General features: G+C 45.8%; 1 protein-coding gene across 1 annotated transcript in view; it reads right to left on the bottom strand.

The window, feature by feature from the left end:
- The window catches only part of ABHD2 (abhydrolase domain containing 2, acylglycerol lipase), a 110,722-nt gene that overhangs the window by 16,165 nt on the left and 79,039 nt on the right, over positions 1 to 15,518 (bottom strand). The window contains exon 6 of the mRNA XM_004017743.5: positions 7,631 to 7,814. Within this exon, the coding sequence (XP_004017792.1) occupies positions 7,631 to 7,814 (184 nt within the window). The remainder of the gene's footprint in view (positions 1 to 7,630; positions 7,815 to 15,518) is intronic.

Genomic DNA, 15,518 nt, shown 5'->3' with positions numbered 1-15,518 from the left:
CTGCAAATGGCACTTGAAATTTTTTAAATTGTAAAGCACTAGAGAATTTAAAGAATCATTCAACACAATTTTTAAAAAATGGAAAGGGAAAAAAAAAAACCCACTTCTTTTGTTGCCATTTGCAAGGCAAAGGAAAATCATATAAGTTGAGCTTGCTTTTGATTAGTCTTAGAATATTTAAGGGGCAAGGAATGGAGGGAGAAGTATCGAGGCCCTCTGCCCCCTCTAGGCACGGCTGCGGGGGTGGTCTTGAGTCTTTTTGCCTCCAGAGCTAGTGTGTGGTCGGCAAAGCAAGGCCTTCTGATGTAGGGTTGGGGGGTCGCTGCTGCTGCTGCTGCTAACTCGCTTCAGTTGTGTCCGACTCTGTGCGACCCCATAGGTGGCAGCCCACCGGGCTCCTCCATCCCTGGGATTCTCCAGGCAAGAATACTGGAGTGGGTTGCCATTTCCTTCTCCAATGCATGCATGCATGCTAAGTTGATTCAGTCGTGTCTGACTCTGTGTGACTCTATGGACTGTAGCCCATCAGGCTTCTCTGACCATAGCATTCTCTAGGCAAGAATACTTGAGTGGGTTGCCATTTCCTTCTCCAGGGGGGTCGCTAGACAGGTAATATCCCCACTTTCAGATCAGGAGACCAGGGACTCAGAGAGGTCCCACCACAGCAGTCAGGTATGGCTGAGTGTGACCCAGGCTGGCGTGGCTCAAGTGTCCCTGCTCAGATCACCAACCTGTGTGGTGGGAGGAGACCGCAGGGCCAGCCTCCTCTGCTCGCCTCTGTGGCCAGGTTTCCCTGCCCACATGTCAGGTGAACAAACACCAAGGTGGTGATTCCCAGGCTGCCAGTCAGCCCTCCCCACTCTGGGCTTTCTTCCCTTGGGTGTGAACCCAAACACAGCTGCCATGGCGTCCTTGCCAACCTCGATTCTGCAGATTTCTGGTCTCAAGGCCTGATTCCACCCTGGGAATGAATCTGGGTGTCATTATGCCCACAATAGTCTCATTTCCCAGATGGCCAGAGAGAGGACTCCTGAGAGAAAGGATGGTTCATAGATATTAAAAAAACAAAAACAAGGATCATGTTGATGTATGGCAGAAGCCAACACGATGTTGTAAAGCAATTATCCTCCAATTAAAAATGAATAAATTTAAATAATAAAAGCAAAAATATTGGTAATGGCATGACCAAAACAATTTACAAAAGAAGCTGTGATTAAATTGAAAAATATCAAAGAAATACAAATAAAACATTTTCAAATATATTTATATATATGTATATATATATACATATATAAACCCAGAGAGTTATGAAAGTTATTTCCCAAAAGCTGTCACACTTCAGTTCTGGCATAGCAAACACTCCCCATAACATCACAGTTGAAAAATAAGAGCTAGTGGGAAGTTAAAAGTGAAAGGGTTTGTGGGTTTAATGGCCTGTGATGCGCTCATAAAACACGGGCTAAAGCACACAGTGAAGACTAACATTGCTTTCAAAAGTCAAAAGGTCACTCCATAAACCCACGGGGGGCTGGAGGCGGCCCCTCGAACACTTCATGAGTAGAAAGGATGAGCCAGATCACCTCAGGCAGGACCCCAGCTACGGCAGGGCTGCGGGCACCTGCTTCTTGGTCTGTGAGGGTGTCACAGAAGGGTGTCACCCAGTCTCTGAACTGCAGCCTGCTGCCAGGGGGGGGGTTCCCCTTCTCTGACGTTGGACCCAAACAGCCCCTTCCTCAGAAAGCCAATAGTCTAGAAATGAAGAAACAGTCTTGCCCTCGTCCCTTTCTCCCTTTGCTGACCTTCCAACCATTTTTGTTAGTATTACTTCATATTAGAGGGACGACAGACGTGGGGAAGGGAGGGGGCACTGATCATAAACCTGGGCTATGAGAAGATGCTTCAGTTCTGTGGGTTTTTTGGTTGAATAACCCCAAAGGTTCAGTTCAGTTCAGTCCAGTCGCTCAGCTGTGTCCAAGTCTTTGCAACTCCATGGACTGCAGCATGCCAGGCTTCCCTGTCCATAACTAACTCCTGGCGCTTGCTCAAACTCATGTCCATCAAGTTGGTGATGCCACCCAACCATCTCATCCCAACCCGAGAAACCACTCACTGAAGGCTCTGGGGACTCATGGGGGCCTGGGGCTCAAGGAGGGACTGGGATAAGGATGCTGGGACCAATGCTTCACTCAGTGAACACTGGCCAACAATGATTCTTGTATCTTTGGTTTATCATTCAGTATATTTAAGGGATAACCTTTGAGTATAAATTAAGGGACTGAACTTAATTTTATATTAGTTTAATAAAGCATGCTGCTGCTGCTGCTAAGTCACTTCAGTCGTGTCCAACTCTGTGTGACCCCATAGATGGCAGCCCACCAGGCTCCCCCATCCCTGGGATTCTCCAGGCAAGAACACTGGAGAGGGTTGCCATTTCCTTCTCCAAGGCAGGAAAGTGAAAAGTGAAAGTGAAGTTGCTCAGTCGTGTCTGACTCTTCGCGACCCCATGAACTGCAGCCCACCAGGCTCCTCCATCCATGGGATTTTCCAGGCAAGAGGACTGGAGTGGGGTGCCATCGCCTTCTCCATAATAAAGCATAATCGAAAAAAAAAAAAGCATAATCGAGATCAATGTATTACTAAAAAAAAAACCAAAAAACATTCATTTCATCTCTTTAGAAAAAGACCTGACTTCTTCAATACCAGCACCAACAACAAACTGAGACGAAATGAAAGAGAGGGGAACCTATAGACTAAAAGAGACTGAAGAGACAAATTGATAGATGCAGTGTGTGGACATAATGGGGATTCTGATTCAAAGAAACTGTTAAAAAACTTCTGTGAGACAGTCAAGGAGATCTGAACACTGACTACAAACAGGATGACATTAATATTCAGAATTAATAATCTTTTGGTGTGATGACGATATTGTGATTATGTTTAAGAAAACGTTCTTCAAGAGAAAAACAAGTATTGTATATTAATGCATATATATGGAATCTAGAAAAATGATACTGATGAACCTATTTGCAAGACAGAAATAAGAGACGCAGACATACGAAACAGGCTTGTGGACACAGCAGGGAAGAAGAGGGGCGGGGCAAATTGAGGGAGTAGCGCTGAAACATACGTGATCACACATAAAACGGAGAGCTGGTGGGAAGCTGCCGGGGAGCTCAATCCGGTGCTCTAGAGGGGTGGTAGGAGGGAGGTTCAAGAGGGAAGGGACGTAGGTACACTTGTGACTCTACCAGGTTTAGCTGTATGGCAGAAACCAACATAACCTTGCAAAGCAATTACACTCCAATTAAAAGTAAAAAGTTCTTAGAGTCTTTTTAGTGCTGCCAAGTGAGATATTTACAAATGCTATGACATAATGTCTGGGATTTGCTTCAAAATAATCCAGCTTACAGGGGAGTGATGTGTGGATGAGGTGCAGAGGAAATAAGAGTAGCCAAAAGTTAAGCACGCTTGAAGCTGGTAGTGGACATACAGGGGTCCAATACCCCATCATTTTTATTTTGTATATATCTCAAATGTTCCATAATAATGAAGAAGGGGAAAGAGAACAAGTCAGAAAATATAAAATTTTTTGGATTATGATCTCCTGAAAATTATCTACCCTGTGGAGGAGAGCTGAAGATTAAAGTCAGTTTTAACCATTAACCATGAAACTCATCAACTACTTCTTAGAGTTGAGGAAAGATCAGCAGTGGTCTGGAACCACTGTACACACGGCCCAACAAGAACCTCACTGGGAACTTCAGCTCCCACTGAAGCCAAGCTCCAATTTATATGCCATGTTTCTGCAGTGAGAGAAGGGAGGGGGCAGAACCAGGCTGCAGGGAATGGGGCTGGTGATGGGATGAAGGTCTAACAAGATGTCCAGGCCTCCCGGTGGGCATGAGTTAGCAGAGACTTGGAACTATGGCCCATCTGACCCCACTGGGTAGTTCACCAAACTCTGCGGAGGCCACTTCACCTCTCCAAGCCTCCGTGTCCTTATCTGTCAAATTAGGAGGTTGAGTTAGAGAAGCAATGTTCACACCAAGATTGTTCTATAGGTGAGGTATGTAGGCAGTTCCATCTCAGGCCTGACAGAGGTCGCCCTGGGAGCTTTGGCGGTGGTTTCATTGCTTCTGCTAGTGGTTGAAATTCGGCAGACAAGGGTACATGTAGTGAGTGGAGAGCTGGCCAACTGGTGGTGTTAAGAATGGGTCTGAATTCTGGCCTCAGCTGAAGAGGTCTGGGGGATGGGCAGGCTCCTGGGCATGCATCTCATGAAGATAGAGAATGGCAGCCTGGGAAGCGGATGGCTCCAAGAAGTGCTTTACCCATCCATATATCTACCTATCTCAACCAATAAAGTTCTTTCAAGATGCCCCAATTTCTAATCAGGGGTTTCCCAGGTGGTTCAGTGGTAATGAATCTGCCTGGCAATGCAGGAGATATAAGAGATGTGGGTTCGATCCAGGGGTCAGGAATATCCCCTGGAGAAGGAAATGGCAACCTACTCCAGTATTCTTGCCTGGAAAATCCCATGGATAGAGGAACCTGGCAGGCTACAGTCCATGGAGTTGCAAAGAGTCGTACATGACTGAACAACAGGGCACGCAGCATGTCTTCTTAACAGCGTTAAATGATTAATTAAACCAGAGAGTCAGGTTGAGTCTGAACACACACATTTCCAGGGCTAGTTGCCAGCTGTTTGTGCTGAGGGAAGGAGTTAAGTCTGCTGGATACAATGTAGTTTGGGGACATCTGTCATCCTCCTTTGCTGGTTCAGCACCTCATCAAGCGTGAGCTAGTTTAGCAGCAGCTAGACTCTGCTAACTACAGCAAGCGGGGGCTGGCTTCTGAGCCTAGAACAGGCTCTAGCTAGTGGGGAGGTGCGTTACGGGATGAGAAGCCAGAGGGAGAGGACGGATCACTGACGAGCGGTTCTGGAGACTCAACTAGGGGAGGGATTTACCAGAAGCATGAACTCCTGTGTGGCCCCTGCAGCAGCAGATGGGCCCTCCCCGCTTCACCTCCGTGTAAAGGAAGCATGGCTGCCATCATTCCAGCGTGGAAAAGGCTCACTGCCCGCAAGCCTCGGCAGGAAAAAAAAGGTTACGCTGGTTGAAAGTAAGGCACTGTCTCCTGGCGAGTAGATCTCATTAAAACGTTGAGGGGACCTGAGCCTGAGCGGCCCCAGCACACACAGGACGGCCGTGTCTCTTTGATCTGCCTCCAGTTTTCCTGTGCGTAGGGTGTAGGATCTTAGCCTGGATCTCTTTGCTCCAGAGGATAAAGTTGCCTGTTTCTCTCCTCTTTGCAGATGACTGATGTGAAAATGATTATGAATATGAAGATCTCTAAGGCCTCAAGGAGAAGTGGTGTGGACCACGTCTGCAAGGTGCATAGAGCACCTCACAGATGTTGGTTAGCTTCCTAGCTTAAACCCACACCTGGGATCCTCAATTGTGCGAGTCGTGTGCGTGGCCAACAGCAGATGGCGCTGTTGCAGTAAAATGAAACAAGGCTGTTAATTGACGATTCTGTGCGTTAAAAAACGGGGAAAACAAGCCTGTCCTACTTTCTCCTTCCTGTCAAACGCAGTGCTCTCTGAACACGAAGTCAGTGTTCTAGTCACTTGACAACGCTTGGTTTAGGAAGGGACTCTGATTTTTACAGACACTAGAAGCCTGGCCAAAAACTGGACCGCTAGTCAGACGAGAGTTGGTCTCCCCGGGATCCTGGGGCGGGGCCCTCTGCTCATTGCTCTAAGATCCCAGTTACTGGCAAGGATGGGGCTTTGGGTAACTCTGGTTACATCATGGCTGAGAATCGGGAGTTGGGTATTTCTAGCCAAGTCAACACAAAGGAACATGTCCCGGTTCAAACCAGAGTGTAGAGGGGAATTTAAAGGGAGGATTCCCAATGGGAGGATGAGGAGACTAACCTAGCCTGCAATAGAGCTGGAGAGACCACTAAGGTCCCTGGGCTTACGACTGCTAAACGTGTCTAACACCTCAGGAGTCACTCGTGAAATGTGTCCAAAAGCAGATTCCTGGCCCCATGCCCCAGACTCATGAATCAGGATCTCCAGGGCTGGGGCCTGAGAAAATGAATTTATTTTTATCATGATCCTCCAAGTGATTAGTTCTCTAGACTGGTCTTTGTGATCCACTGATGTAGCCCACTTCTCATTTCACAATGCATAATGGCGATAATTGGTAGTTACTGACAACTTTCTACGTGCCTGGCACTGTTCCAAATAGTTCATTCTCATGAACTCATTTGACCCTCACCAAGGCACCACAGGGTAGGTTCCAACTATTATCACCCCCATACTGCAGGTGAGGATAACTGGGACCCAGGCCTCACCCCTGGAACTCAGGAAACGTTCCAGCAGGGCAGTATTTCCTGCCTATTTTGGGGTACATTTAAATTCTCCATTTTGGCCAAGCTTTAAGGCTTGGGCAGAGTCTGAATTCTGAGCCAGCATTTGCCCTTTGGATTTGTTGATTTCAAATTCCAGTAATAGATATTTTTAGAAATAGCCCCTTATCCATTAGAAAATGACAAAATAGGTTTAAACGATATCGAGAGATACAGATGAGGCAGTAAGTAAGGATTGTCTACAAGGACTGTGGTATTAGATTGAATCAATCAGGGCAGGGAGTTTGTTTTTTATTTTTTTGTGTCTGATTTTAGATTTTTTCATGAACCATTTATAATATAAAAGACATTATCATGAAGAGTGAATATAGGAAAAAATATGAATGCATTTAAAGAGTGTGGAGAGATGTGTGTGTATATGAGTGTGTATGTGTGTGAGTGCATGTGTGTATGTGTATGGGTGCGTATATATGAATGTGCATGTTTGTGAGTGTGTATGTGTATGGGTGTGTGTACATGAATGTGTATGTATGTGTATGTGTGTGTGTGTATGTGTGAATGTGTGTGCGTGGTGGCTCTGGAGTGATCGAGGACAACACTGATCTGGGCAGGGAGGTCAGAGCAGACAACAGTGTCCCCCAGGACTCATCCTGCGGGGCTCTGCTGTCGGGACTAAGGGGAGAGGTAAACCCCTACCCAGCAGGTCATCTCTTATGTGTGATCCTGCGATGCTGAGAGAGATGACTATTTGACTGTGAGGGCACGGATTAAACGGTTTCTACAGATCCCTTCCAGATGCCATCTGAGACTCAACTCTCTGGCATGTAGGAGAGGTTGGGGTCATAAGGTGGTCCAGCTCTCAGACTCTGGTTTGCCAAGTCTCCTGTGTTCTCATAAACCCACAGTCCTACAAAACTCTGGAACATGAAGAACGTAAGTCATCTCAGAGACTCCAAAGGGAAACAGCAGCTATTAGAGGAGGGAGCTTTGGCTTACTGTTACAGATCTGACCCCCAAAATACAGCTGCATATCCCAGGTTGAAGGGGTCTGACAGGACCGCTCCAGTATATGATGTGGAAGCAAAGCAAGGTGAAACCAAGATCCAGAAACTTCTGCTTAGTCTGCCCTAGCATTTCCCCAGGTCTTCACGGGCCAGTGTCTGGTGTGCTGGGGACATCTCAATAAATGAAAGCTAACTGGAGGACCAGTGGCAGGAGGAGGTGGGAGCACGTGGCCAGGATCACTCACCTCAGTGCACTGTAGCCCTGGCACACGCTGACGCAGCACAGAACCTTTTCTTGGTTGGCCTGGGTCTCCCCCAAGTATTTACACACAATGTTACCACCCAAGCTGAAGCCCACGACCACCAGCTGGGTTAGGGGATATGTCTTCTTGATGTAGTTTACCATGGCTCCAAATTCCCAGGTGCAGCCTGTGGACCGAGAGGTAAGAGGACTTGGTTATTTCAGAAGCAACAAAGTTTGGAGAAAACGTGAGCTGGGAGGGTTACTTAAGTGGGTGCCAAAGCATTAAGAGAGAGAGAGACAGACAGACAGACAGAAATGTAAGTATACAGCCCATCCTCTGTATTTGTGGGTTCTACACGTGCAGATTCAACCAAACACAGATCGAAAATATTTGGGAAAAAAATGCCAGAGTTCTAAAAAGCAAAACTTAAATTGGCCATACATAAGCATAGCATTTACACGGTATTATCAGGTGTTATAAGAGGTACCAAGGGAACATTTCATGCAAAGATGGGCTCGATAAAGGACAGAAATGGTATGGACCTAACAGAAGATATTAAGAAGAGGTGGCAAGAATACACAGAAGAACTGTACAAAACAGATTTTCATGACCCAGATAATCACGATGGTGTGATCACTCACCTAGAGCCAGACATCCTGGAATGTGAAGTCAAGTGGACCTTAGAAAACATCACTACGAACAAAGCTAGTGGAGGTGATGGAATTCCAGTGGAGCTATTTCAAATCCTGAAAGATGATGCTGTGAAAGTGCTGCACTCAATATGCCAGCAAATTTGGAAAACTCAGCAGTGGCCACAGGACTGGAAAAGGTCAGTTTTCATTCCAATCCCAAAGAAAGGCAATGCCAAAGAATGCTCAAACTACCGCACAATTGCACTCATCTCACATGCTAGTAAAGTAATGCTCAAAATTCTCCAAGCCAGGCTTCAGCAATACGTGAACTGTGAACACCCATATGTTCAAGCTGCATTTAGAAAAGGCAGAGGAACCAGAGATCAAATTGCCAACATCCCCTGGATCACCGAAAAAGCAAGAGAGTTCCAGAAAAAACATCTATTTCTGCTCTATAGAATATGCCAAAGCCTTTGACTGTGTGGATCACAATAAACTGTGGAAAATTCTGAAAGAGATGGGAATACCAGACCACCTGACCTGCCTCTTGAGAAACCTATATGCAGGTCAGGAAGAACTGGACATGGAACAACAGACTGGTTCCAAATAGGAAAAGGAGTATGTCAAGGCTGTATATTGTCACCCTGCTTATTTAACTTCTATGCAGAGTACAACATGAGAAACGCTGGGCTGGAAGAAGCATAAGCTGAAATCAAGATTGCTGGGAGAAATATCAATAACCTCAGATATGCAGATGATACCACCCTTATGGGAGAAAGTGAAGAGGAACTAAAAAGCCTCTTGATGAAAGTGAAAGAGGAGAGTGAAAAAGTTGGCTTAAAGCTCAACATTCAGAAAACGAAGATCATGGTATCTGGTCCCATCATTTCATGGGAAATAGATGGGGAAACAGTGGAAACAGTGTCAGACTTTATATTTTTGGGCTCCAAAATCACTGCAGATGGTGACTGCAGCCATGAGATTAAAAGACCCTTACTCCTTGGAAGGAAAGTTATGACCAACCTAGATAGCATATTCAAAAGCATAGATATTACTTTGCCAACAAAGGTCCGTCTAGTCAAGGCTATGGTTTTTTCAGTGGTCATGTATGGATGTGAGAGTTGGGCTGTGAAGAAAGCTGAGCGCTGAAGAATTGATGCTTTTGAACTGTGGTGTTGGAGAAGACTCTTGAGAGTCCCTTCGACTGCAAGGAGATCCAACCAGTCCATTCTAAAGGAGATCAGTCCTGGGTGTTCTTTTGGAAGGAATGATGCTAAAGCTGAAAAGCCAGTACTTTGGCCACCTCATGTGAAGAGTTGACTCATTGGAAAAGACCCTGATGCTGGGAGGGATTGGGGGCAGGAGGAGAAGGGGACGACAGAGGATGAGTTTGAGTGAACTCCAGGATATGGTGATGGACAGGGAGGCCTCAGTTCAGTTCAGTTGCTCAGTCGTGTCCGACTCTTTGCAACCCCATGAATCGCAGCACGCCAGGCCTCCCTGTCCATCACCAACTCCCAGAAACCAGTCCCTGGTGACAAAAAGGTTGGGAACCACTATTTTAAAGTACACAGGAGGATGTGTCTAGGTTGTATGCAAATACTATGCCATTTTATATAAGGAGCTTGAGTATCCGTGGATTTTGGTGTCCAAGAGGGTCCTGGAACCAGTTCCCTGACGATGCTGAGGGACGGCATGTATTTCGGGTGTGTGTGTAGAGAGACAAGCCAGACTTCTCTTTGGCTACTTGCAGAGAAGCCCGAGTGCCAAAGAACTGATGTTTTTGAACTGTGGTGCTGGAGGAGACTCTTGAGAGTCCCTTGGACAACAAGGAGATCAAACCAGTCAATCCTAGAGGAAATCAGCCCTGAATATTCACTGGAAGGACTGATGCTGAAGCTGAAACTCTAATACTTTGCATACCTGATGCAAAGAGCTGAGTCATTGGAAAAGACCCTGATGCTGGGAAAGATGGAGAGCAAGAGGAGAAGGGGGCGACAGAGGATGAGATGGTTGGATGGCATCATAGATTCAATGGACATGAGTTTGAGCAAACTCCAGGAAGATAGTGAAGGACAGGGAAGCCTGGCGTGCTGCAGTTCATGGGGCTGCAAAGAGTCGAACATGACTTAGCAACTGAACAACAAGAGAAGCTCCCAGAGGCCCCTCAGTATGAGGAAATACAGCATAAGTAGCGCCCATGAGGGAAGGGACAGTTTATCAAACGCACATGCCATGCTCCTTCAGAGGTGGGCGCTGAGAAGCCCCTCCCATACTCACTGAAATCAAAACATACATTCAAGGTGTGCATGAGCACCTCGGTTCGCACACAGAGGAAAACAAAAGCAAGAGCAATACTCTTAGGGATCAGTGTCTGAGGCTACAAAACAGGATGCTATGCCCACGTGTACAATGATTCATGGTGTTAAGAAAAGCACCAAGTAGATGTTATTTACAGGATCGCCTTGCCAGCGGGGAGAAGGAAAGACAAACTTCAGTCCAGAGGGACGGCCAACATGTTCTGTGGGATCAGGGTAAAATGTTCTTGGTGACGTAGGGACAGGTGTCAAGGGAGGCAGACCCATTCAGAAGCACAGAGGAGACTTCTGAATGGAGAGGGCACTTGGGCCCAGTGTGCCCAGGAGGGATGATAGCAGCTGGTGGCCCCTAGAGAAGCTGGAGAAGTCAGGACTAAGTAAGACGATAGAGGTAAAGGGCTTAGACAGGGTATTCTGTTAATTCTTTTTTTCTTTTTGAAATATCATTTAAGGACACCCATGTTCATGACAGCTTTATTCACAACCGCCAAAAGGTGGAAGCAACAAAAGTGTCCATCAACAGATGAATGAATAAACCAGATGTTATACATGTATTTGGTGGAAGATTATTCAGTCTTAAAAAGCAAGGAATGCACAGGGATGATCCAGAGAGATGATATGGGGTGGGAGGTGGGTGGGGGTTCAGGATTGGGAACTCATGTACACTCGTGGCTGATTCATGTCAATGTATGGCAAAACCAATATAGTATTGTAAAGCAAAATAAAGTAAAAATAAAAAATTTTTTTAAAAAAGCAAGGAAATCATGACACATGTTGTGACAAAGACAAACCTTGAGGATGTTATGCTGAATGAAATATTGTTTAGTCGCTCAGTTGTGTCCGACTGTTTTATGACCCCATAGATTGTAGCCTGCCAGGCTTCTCTGTCCATGGCATTTCCCAGGCAAGAATACAGGAGTGGGTTGCCACTTCCTCCTCCAGGGGATCTTCCTGGCCCAGGGAGCAAACCCAAGCCTCCTGCATCAGCAGACGGATTCTGAGGAGCAGTTACAGCTAATTGTGTAGGTGCTTTAGGAGCTGCTGCTGCTGCTGCTAAGTCGCTTCAGTCGTGTCCGACTCTGTGCGACCCCAGAGACGGCAGCCCACCACGCTCCCCCGTCCCTGGGATTCTCCAGGCAAGAACACTGGAATGGGTTGCCATTTCCTTCTCCAATGCATGAAAGTGAAAAGTGAAAGTGAAGTCGCTTAGTCGTGTCTGACACTTCGTGACCCCATGGACTGCAGCCTACCAGGCTCCTCCATCCATGGGATTTTCCAGGCAAGAGTACTGGAGTGGGTTGCCATTGCCTTCTCCGTTTAGGAGCTGCAAGTTCATTCAATCCAAGCACTTCTGATGTGGATAAAAGGCCAGGCCTGCGTAATCCTGGACAAGCTGCTGGGTGTTTGTGCAGGGCTGATGTCTCTCCCAGGCAAGGGAAAGGCAAAGACATGGCGCCTGCCCACCTCCAGGATCAGCGTTTGGGTAGACACTGGGTCCTCCCAAGATCTCCACCCGATGTCAGTTACCAAACACTCTCAGTTCCTCAGTGTCTGGGAACCCCTTCCTGGGTGTGTTTACGCTGGCTAGAAAGTTCGTTCAGGTTTTTCTGTAACAGCTTATGGAAAAACTTGATCGAACTTTTTGGCCAACCTGGTGTTAAGAGCTACAGCAATCTGGTTTTTTTTTAATTTTATTTTTTTTTATTTTTAATTTTTTTAGTTTTTTATTTTTTAAATTTTAAAATCTTTAATTCTTACATGCGTTCCCAAACATGAACCCCCCTCCCACCTCCCTCCCCACAACATCTCTCTGGGTCATCCCCAGCAATCTGTTTTTTAATACTAGGAAGATTTTAATGAGGTTCTACATATTTAATCCTTAAGGGATTAGCACCAGTAACAAGATTGAGGTCTCTAATCTTGTTGCAATTTTAAGACACAATGAAATATGAGACACTACTCTGGCCTTAGGACTTCCCTGTAGCTCAATTGTAAAGAATCTGCCTGCAATGCAGGAAACCCAGGTTTGATCTCTGGGTTAGGAAGATCCGCTGGAGGAGGGCATTGCCACTTCAGAATTCTTGCCTGGAGAACCCCATGGACAGAAGATCCTGGCGGGCTACAGTCTGTGGGGGTCACAGAGTCAGACACAACTGAGCGACTACCACTACCACCACCACCCTGGCCTTAGAGAGATGAGTCCCACAGGCCCATCTTTGAAAGGCCAACTGTGGAGGACAGGGAAGACCCTTTTCTTATACCTCCCACCCCTAAACAGAGATGAGGCTAAGGCAGTCTGAATGCTACTATTTCAAAGCCATATTCCCCCAAAATGGCACCGACATGACTCAGTAGGCTGGAATACAAGAACCAGACTTGGTGTTCTTTGTGGATGGAGACGTTGAGTCATCTGTGAACTCCATGCTAGGCACGTAGTGGGTGTGCCACAATGTGAACTGGGTAAGGAGGAAGTCTGAATCATTTGGAATGAGAGCACACAATAACACCCAGTGTGACTGTACGGGGGATCGGGGAAAAAGAACCTAAATATCCTTCCCCCTAAATTTAACCCCCGAGTATGATCTGGTTAGCCAGCAACACGGCTCTGCTGGCAGGCAGCTAGGAGCCTCGCAGTCCCTAGCATTTTCCTAGTGAAGGTGTGTGAGTCATTTCTTTGAGTTGTGGGCAAGCTACTGCCAAGTTGAGTCAGCCAGGGAAGAAAACAGCTGTAGAAATAAAGTGAGAGCCCTTTTGGCCCACCATGTTAATTGGCCTTGTCTTTCTCTCTCAAACAAAGATTTTCACGCATGAATGCTCTTGGCTTTGTTTCCTTGGGTACAGGGTGCTGAATATGGCTCTCTTCCAGCTGAAGGTTAAATATTTAGATCTCATCCTGAAAGCGCAAATGGGATGGCCCCGAACACATCCCAAACTCTGGCCCCTCCCTAGGAACTCTCTTGATGCTCGAGTCCTCTCAGCAGATGGTCTTGTCAGATGTTTTACTGAGATGCTTGACTTTCTGCAAATTCACTGCCTTCACTTCCTCATCCTCTGTCTCTCTTCACCCCGCCACCCCATGGCACCCTCCTGCAGTTATTATACACAACTGTACCACAGGCAAAACAGCTCTGGGTTATCAGTCTGCAGCAATTGAAACGGTAGGTAGGAGGAACTTACGGAAAAGTAGAAGTTTCTTAAAAATCACTATCTGCAGGCTTCTCTGCTGGTCCAGTGGTTAAGAGTTCGCCTGCCAATGCAGGGGACACGGGTTCAATCCCTGGTTTGGTAAAATCCCACATGCCCCAGGACAACTGAGCCCCTGTACCACAATGAAGAGTAGCCCCTGCTCACTGCAATAAGAGAAAGCCTGAGTGCAGTAACAAAGACCTAGCACAGTCAAGAATGAATAGATAAATCAATAACAATTTAAAAATATAACAGGAAATCACTGATCTGCAAGTCCTGGTGGCAAGATGCATTGGATCATGGGTGATCTCTACAGCTTGCTATATAGGAGGGTTTGCCTGAGAGAGACCTCAGAGTTTGTCTGTTATTCTGATGCAGTTATGAGGAAAGTTCTCTTTCACTCTCAAAAGTGACCCAGTTGGGATGCTAAATTATATGGTCGCCCTAGGTACAGGGCCTCCCTCCCTTCTAAGATGGAAATACTGTACTCTAAGTAAGGCACAGCTTTCTGATCTTACATTGAGATTACAAAAGATAGTTTTAAATACAAAAACAATTCCAGTATTAAACCCAAATGGACATTAATGAGTTCCCTCTCCGAGCAATAAAACATGATGCTGCGGTTTTAGCCACCTCTGCTCACCTTGATGCTAATGCAAGAAAGCCAAGTGTTTAGAAATAAGGGAAGAGCCCACTTCACTGTTAAAACTCACAGGAAAAGGCAATGTAAGTAGTTTGAGACCATTTTCAACGCCAAAATGTCCTAGGTCGGTGTTCGGTCATAAGTTCTTAGGAGGTTCATGATTGTAAGAGACTTGGTCACCTTATGGGGGTTATTATTTTGATTCTTTTCAACATACGATATAGAAAAGACTTTTTAAAAAATTCCATTTTTTTTTTTCTCTAATCAAGATCAAACTCATGGATCCTTTGTTGCTTGGCTCTTAACTTTCTGGTCATAACATTTCCAGGGTCAGTCTTAGAAATGGAGGTCAGAATAACCACAACTGGATCATTTTGGTTTTTGGTTTGTTTCCTTGGCTGGTGGACTTGATCCAGCTGTACTCTGCTCTGAATGTGAACACTGGACTGTTGGGATACGGCCTTCAGCCAATGACAGCCCACATGTCCACGACTCCTGTGTTCCAATTAAAGACTAGGCTCTGTATGATAAATACACTTCAAAAAATATTCACGACTTCTAGGTGTTCCTTGATTTTCAAGTGTTATTCATTGATCTCATTCAGATGACAGGGTTATGGACCCAGTCTGATCCAGTCCTATTTAAATAAGAAATTTAAAAGATTGATAAATTTTACCCCTGTGGATTCTACTACTCATCCTAATGGCCTCACATTTTGTCTTTGGTCAGATCAGATAATGTCACTGAATTTAATTTTTCAAAAGGGAAATTCTGCTGGTTTAAAAAAAAATCTATGAACTATTCTGAGGCAAGGGATGAGGAATTATTTTTAAAGAATGAAAATAAATTTTAGAAAGTTAAAATATAGCTAAATAAATATATACTACAATTGGGGCTTCCCAGGTGGAGTTAGCAATAAAGAACCCACCTGCCAATGCAGGAGACACAGGAGACTCGGGTTCAATCCCCGAGGTGGGAAGATCCCCTGGAAGAGGAAACGGCAACCCACTCCAGTATTCTTGCCTGAGAATCCCATGGACAGAGGAGCCTGGCAGGCTCTTGTCCATAGGGTCACAAAGAGTTGGACATGACTGAAGCGACTTAGCAAG

This window comes from Ovis aries, chromosome 18 (genome assembly GCF_016772045.2).
Source record: "Ovis aries strain OAR_USU_Benz2616 breed Rambouillet chromosome 18, ARS-UI_Ramb_v3.0, whole genome shotgun sequence".
NCBI lineage: Eukaryota > Metazoa > Chordata > Mammalia > Artiodactyla > Bovidae > Ovis > Ovis aries.
Note: the sequence above shows the minus strand (reverse complement) of the source record. Positions and strands in the feature narration are given on the sequence as shown.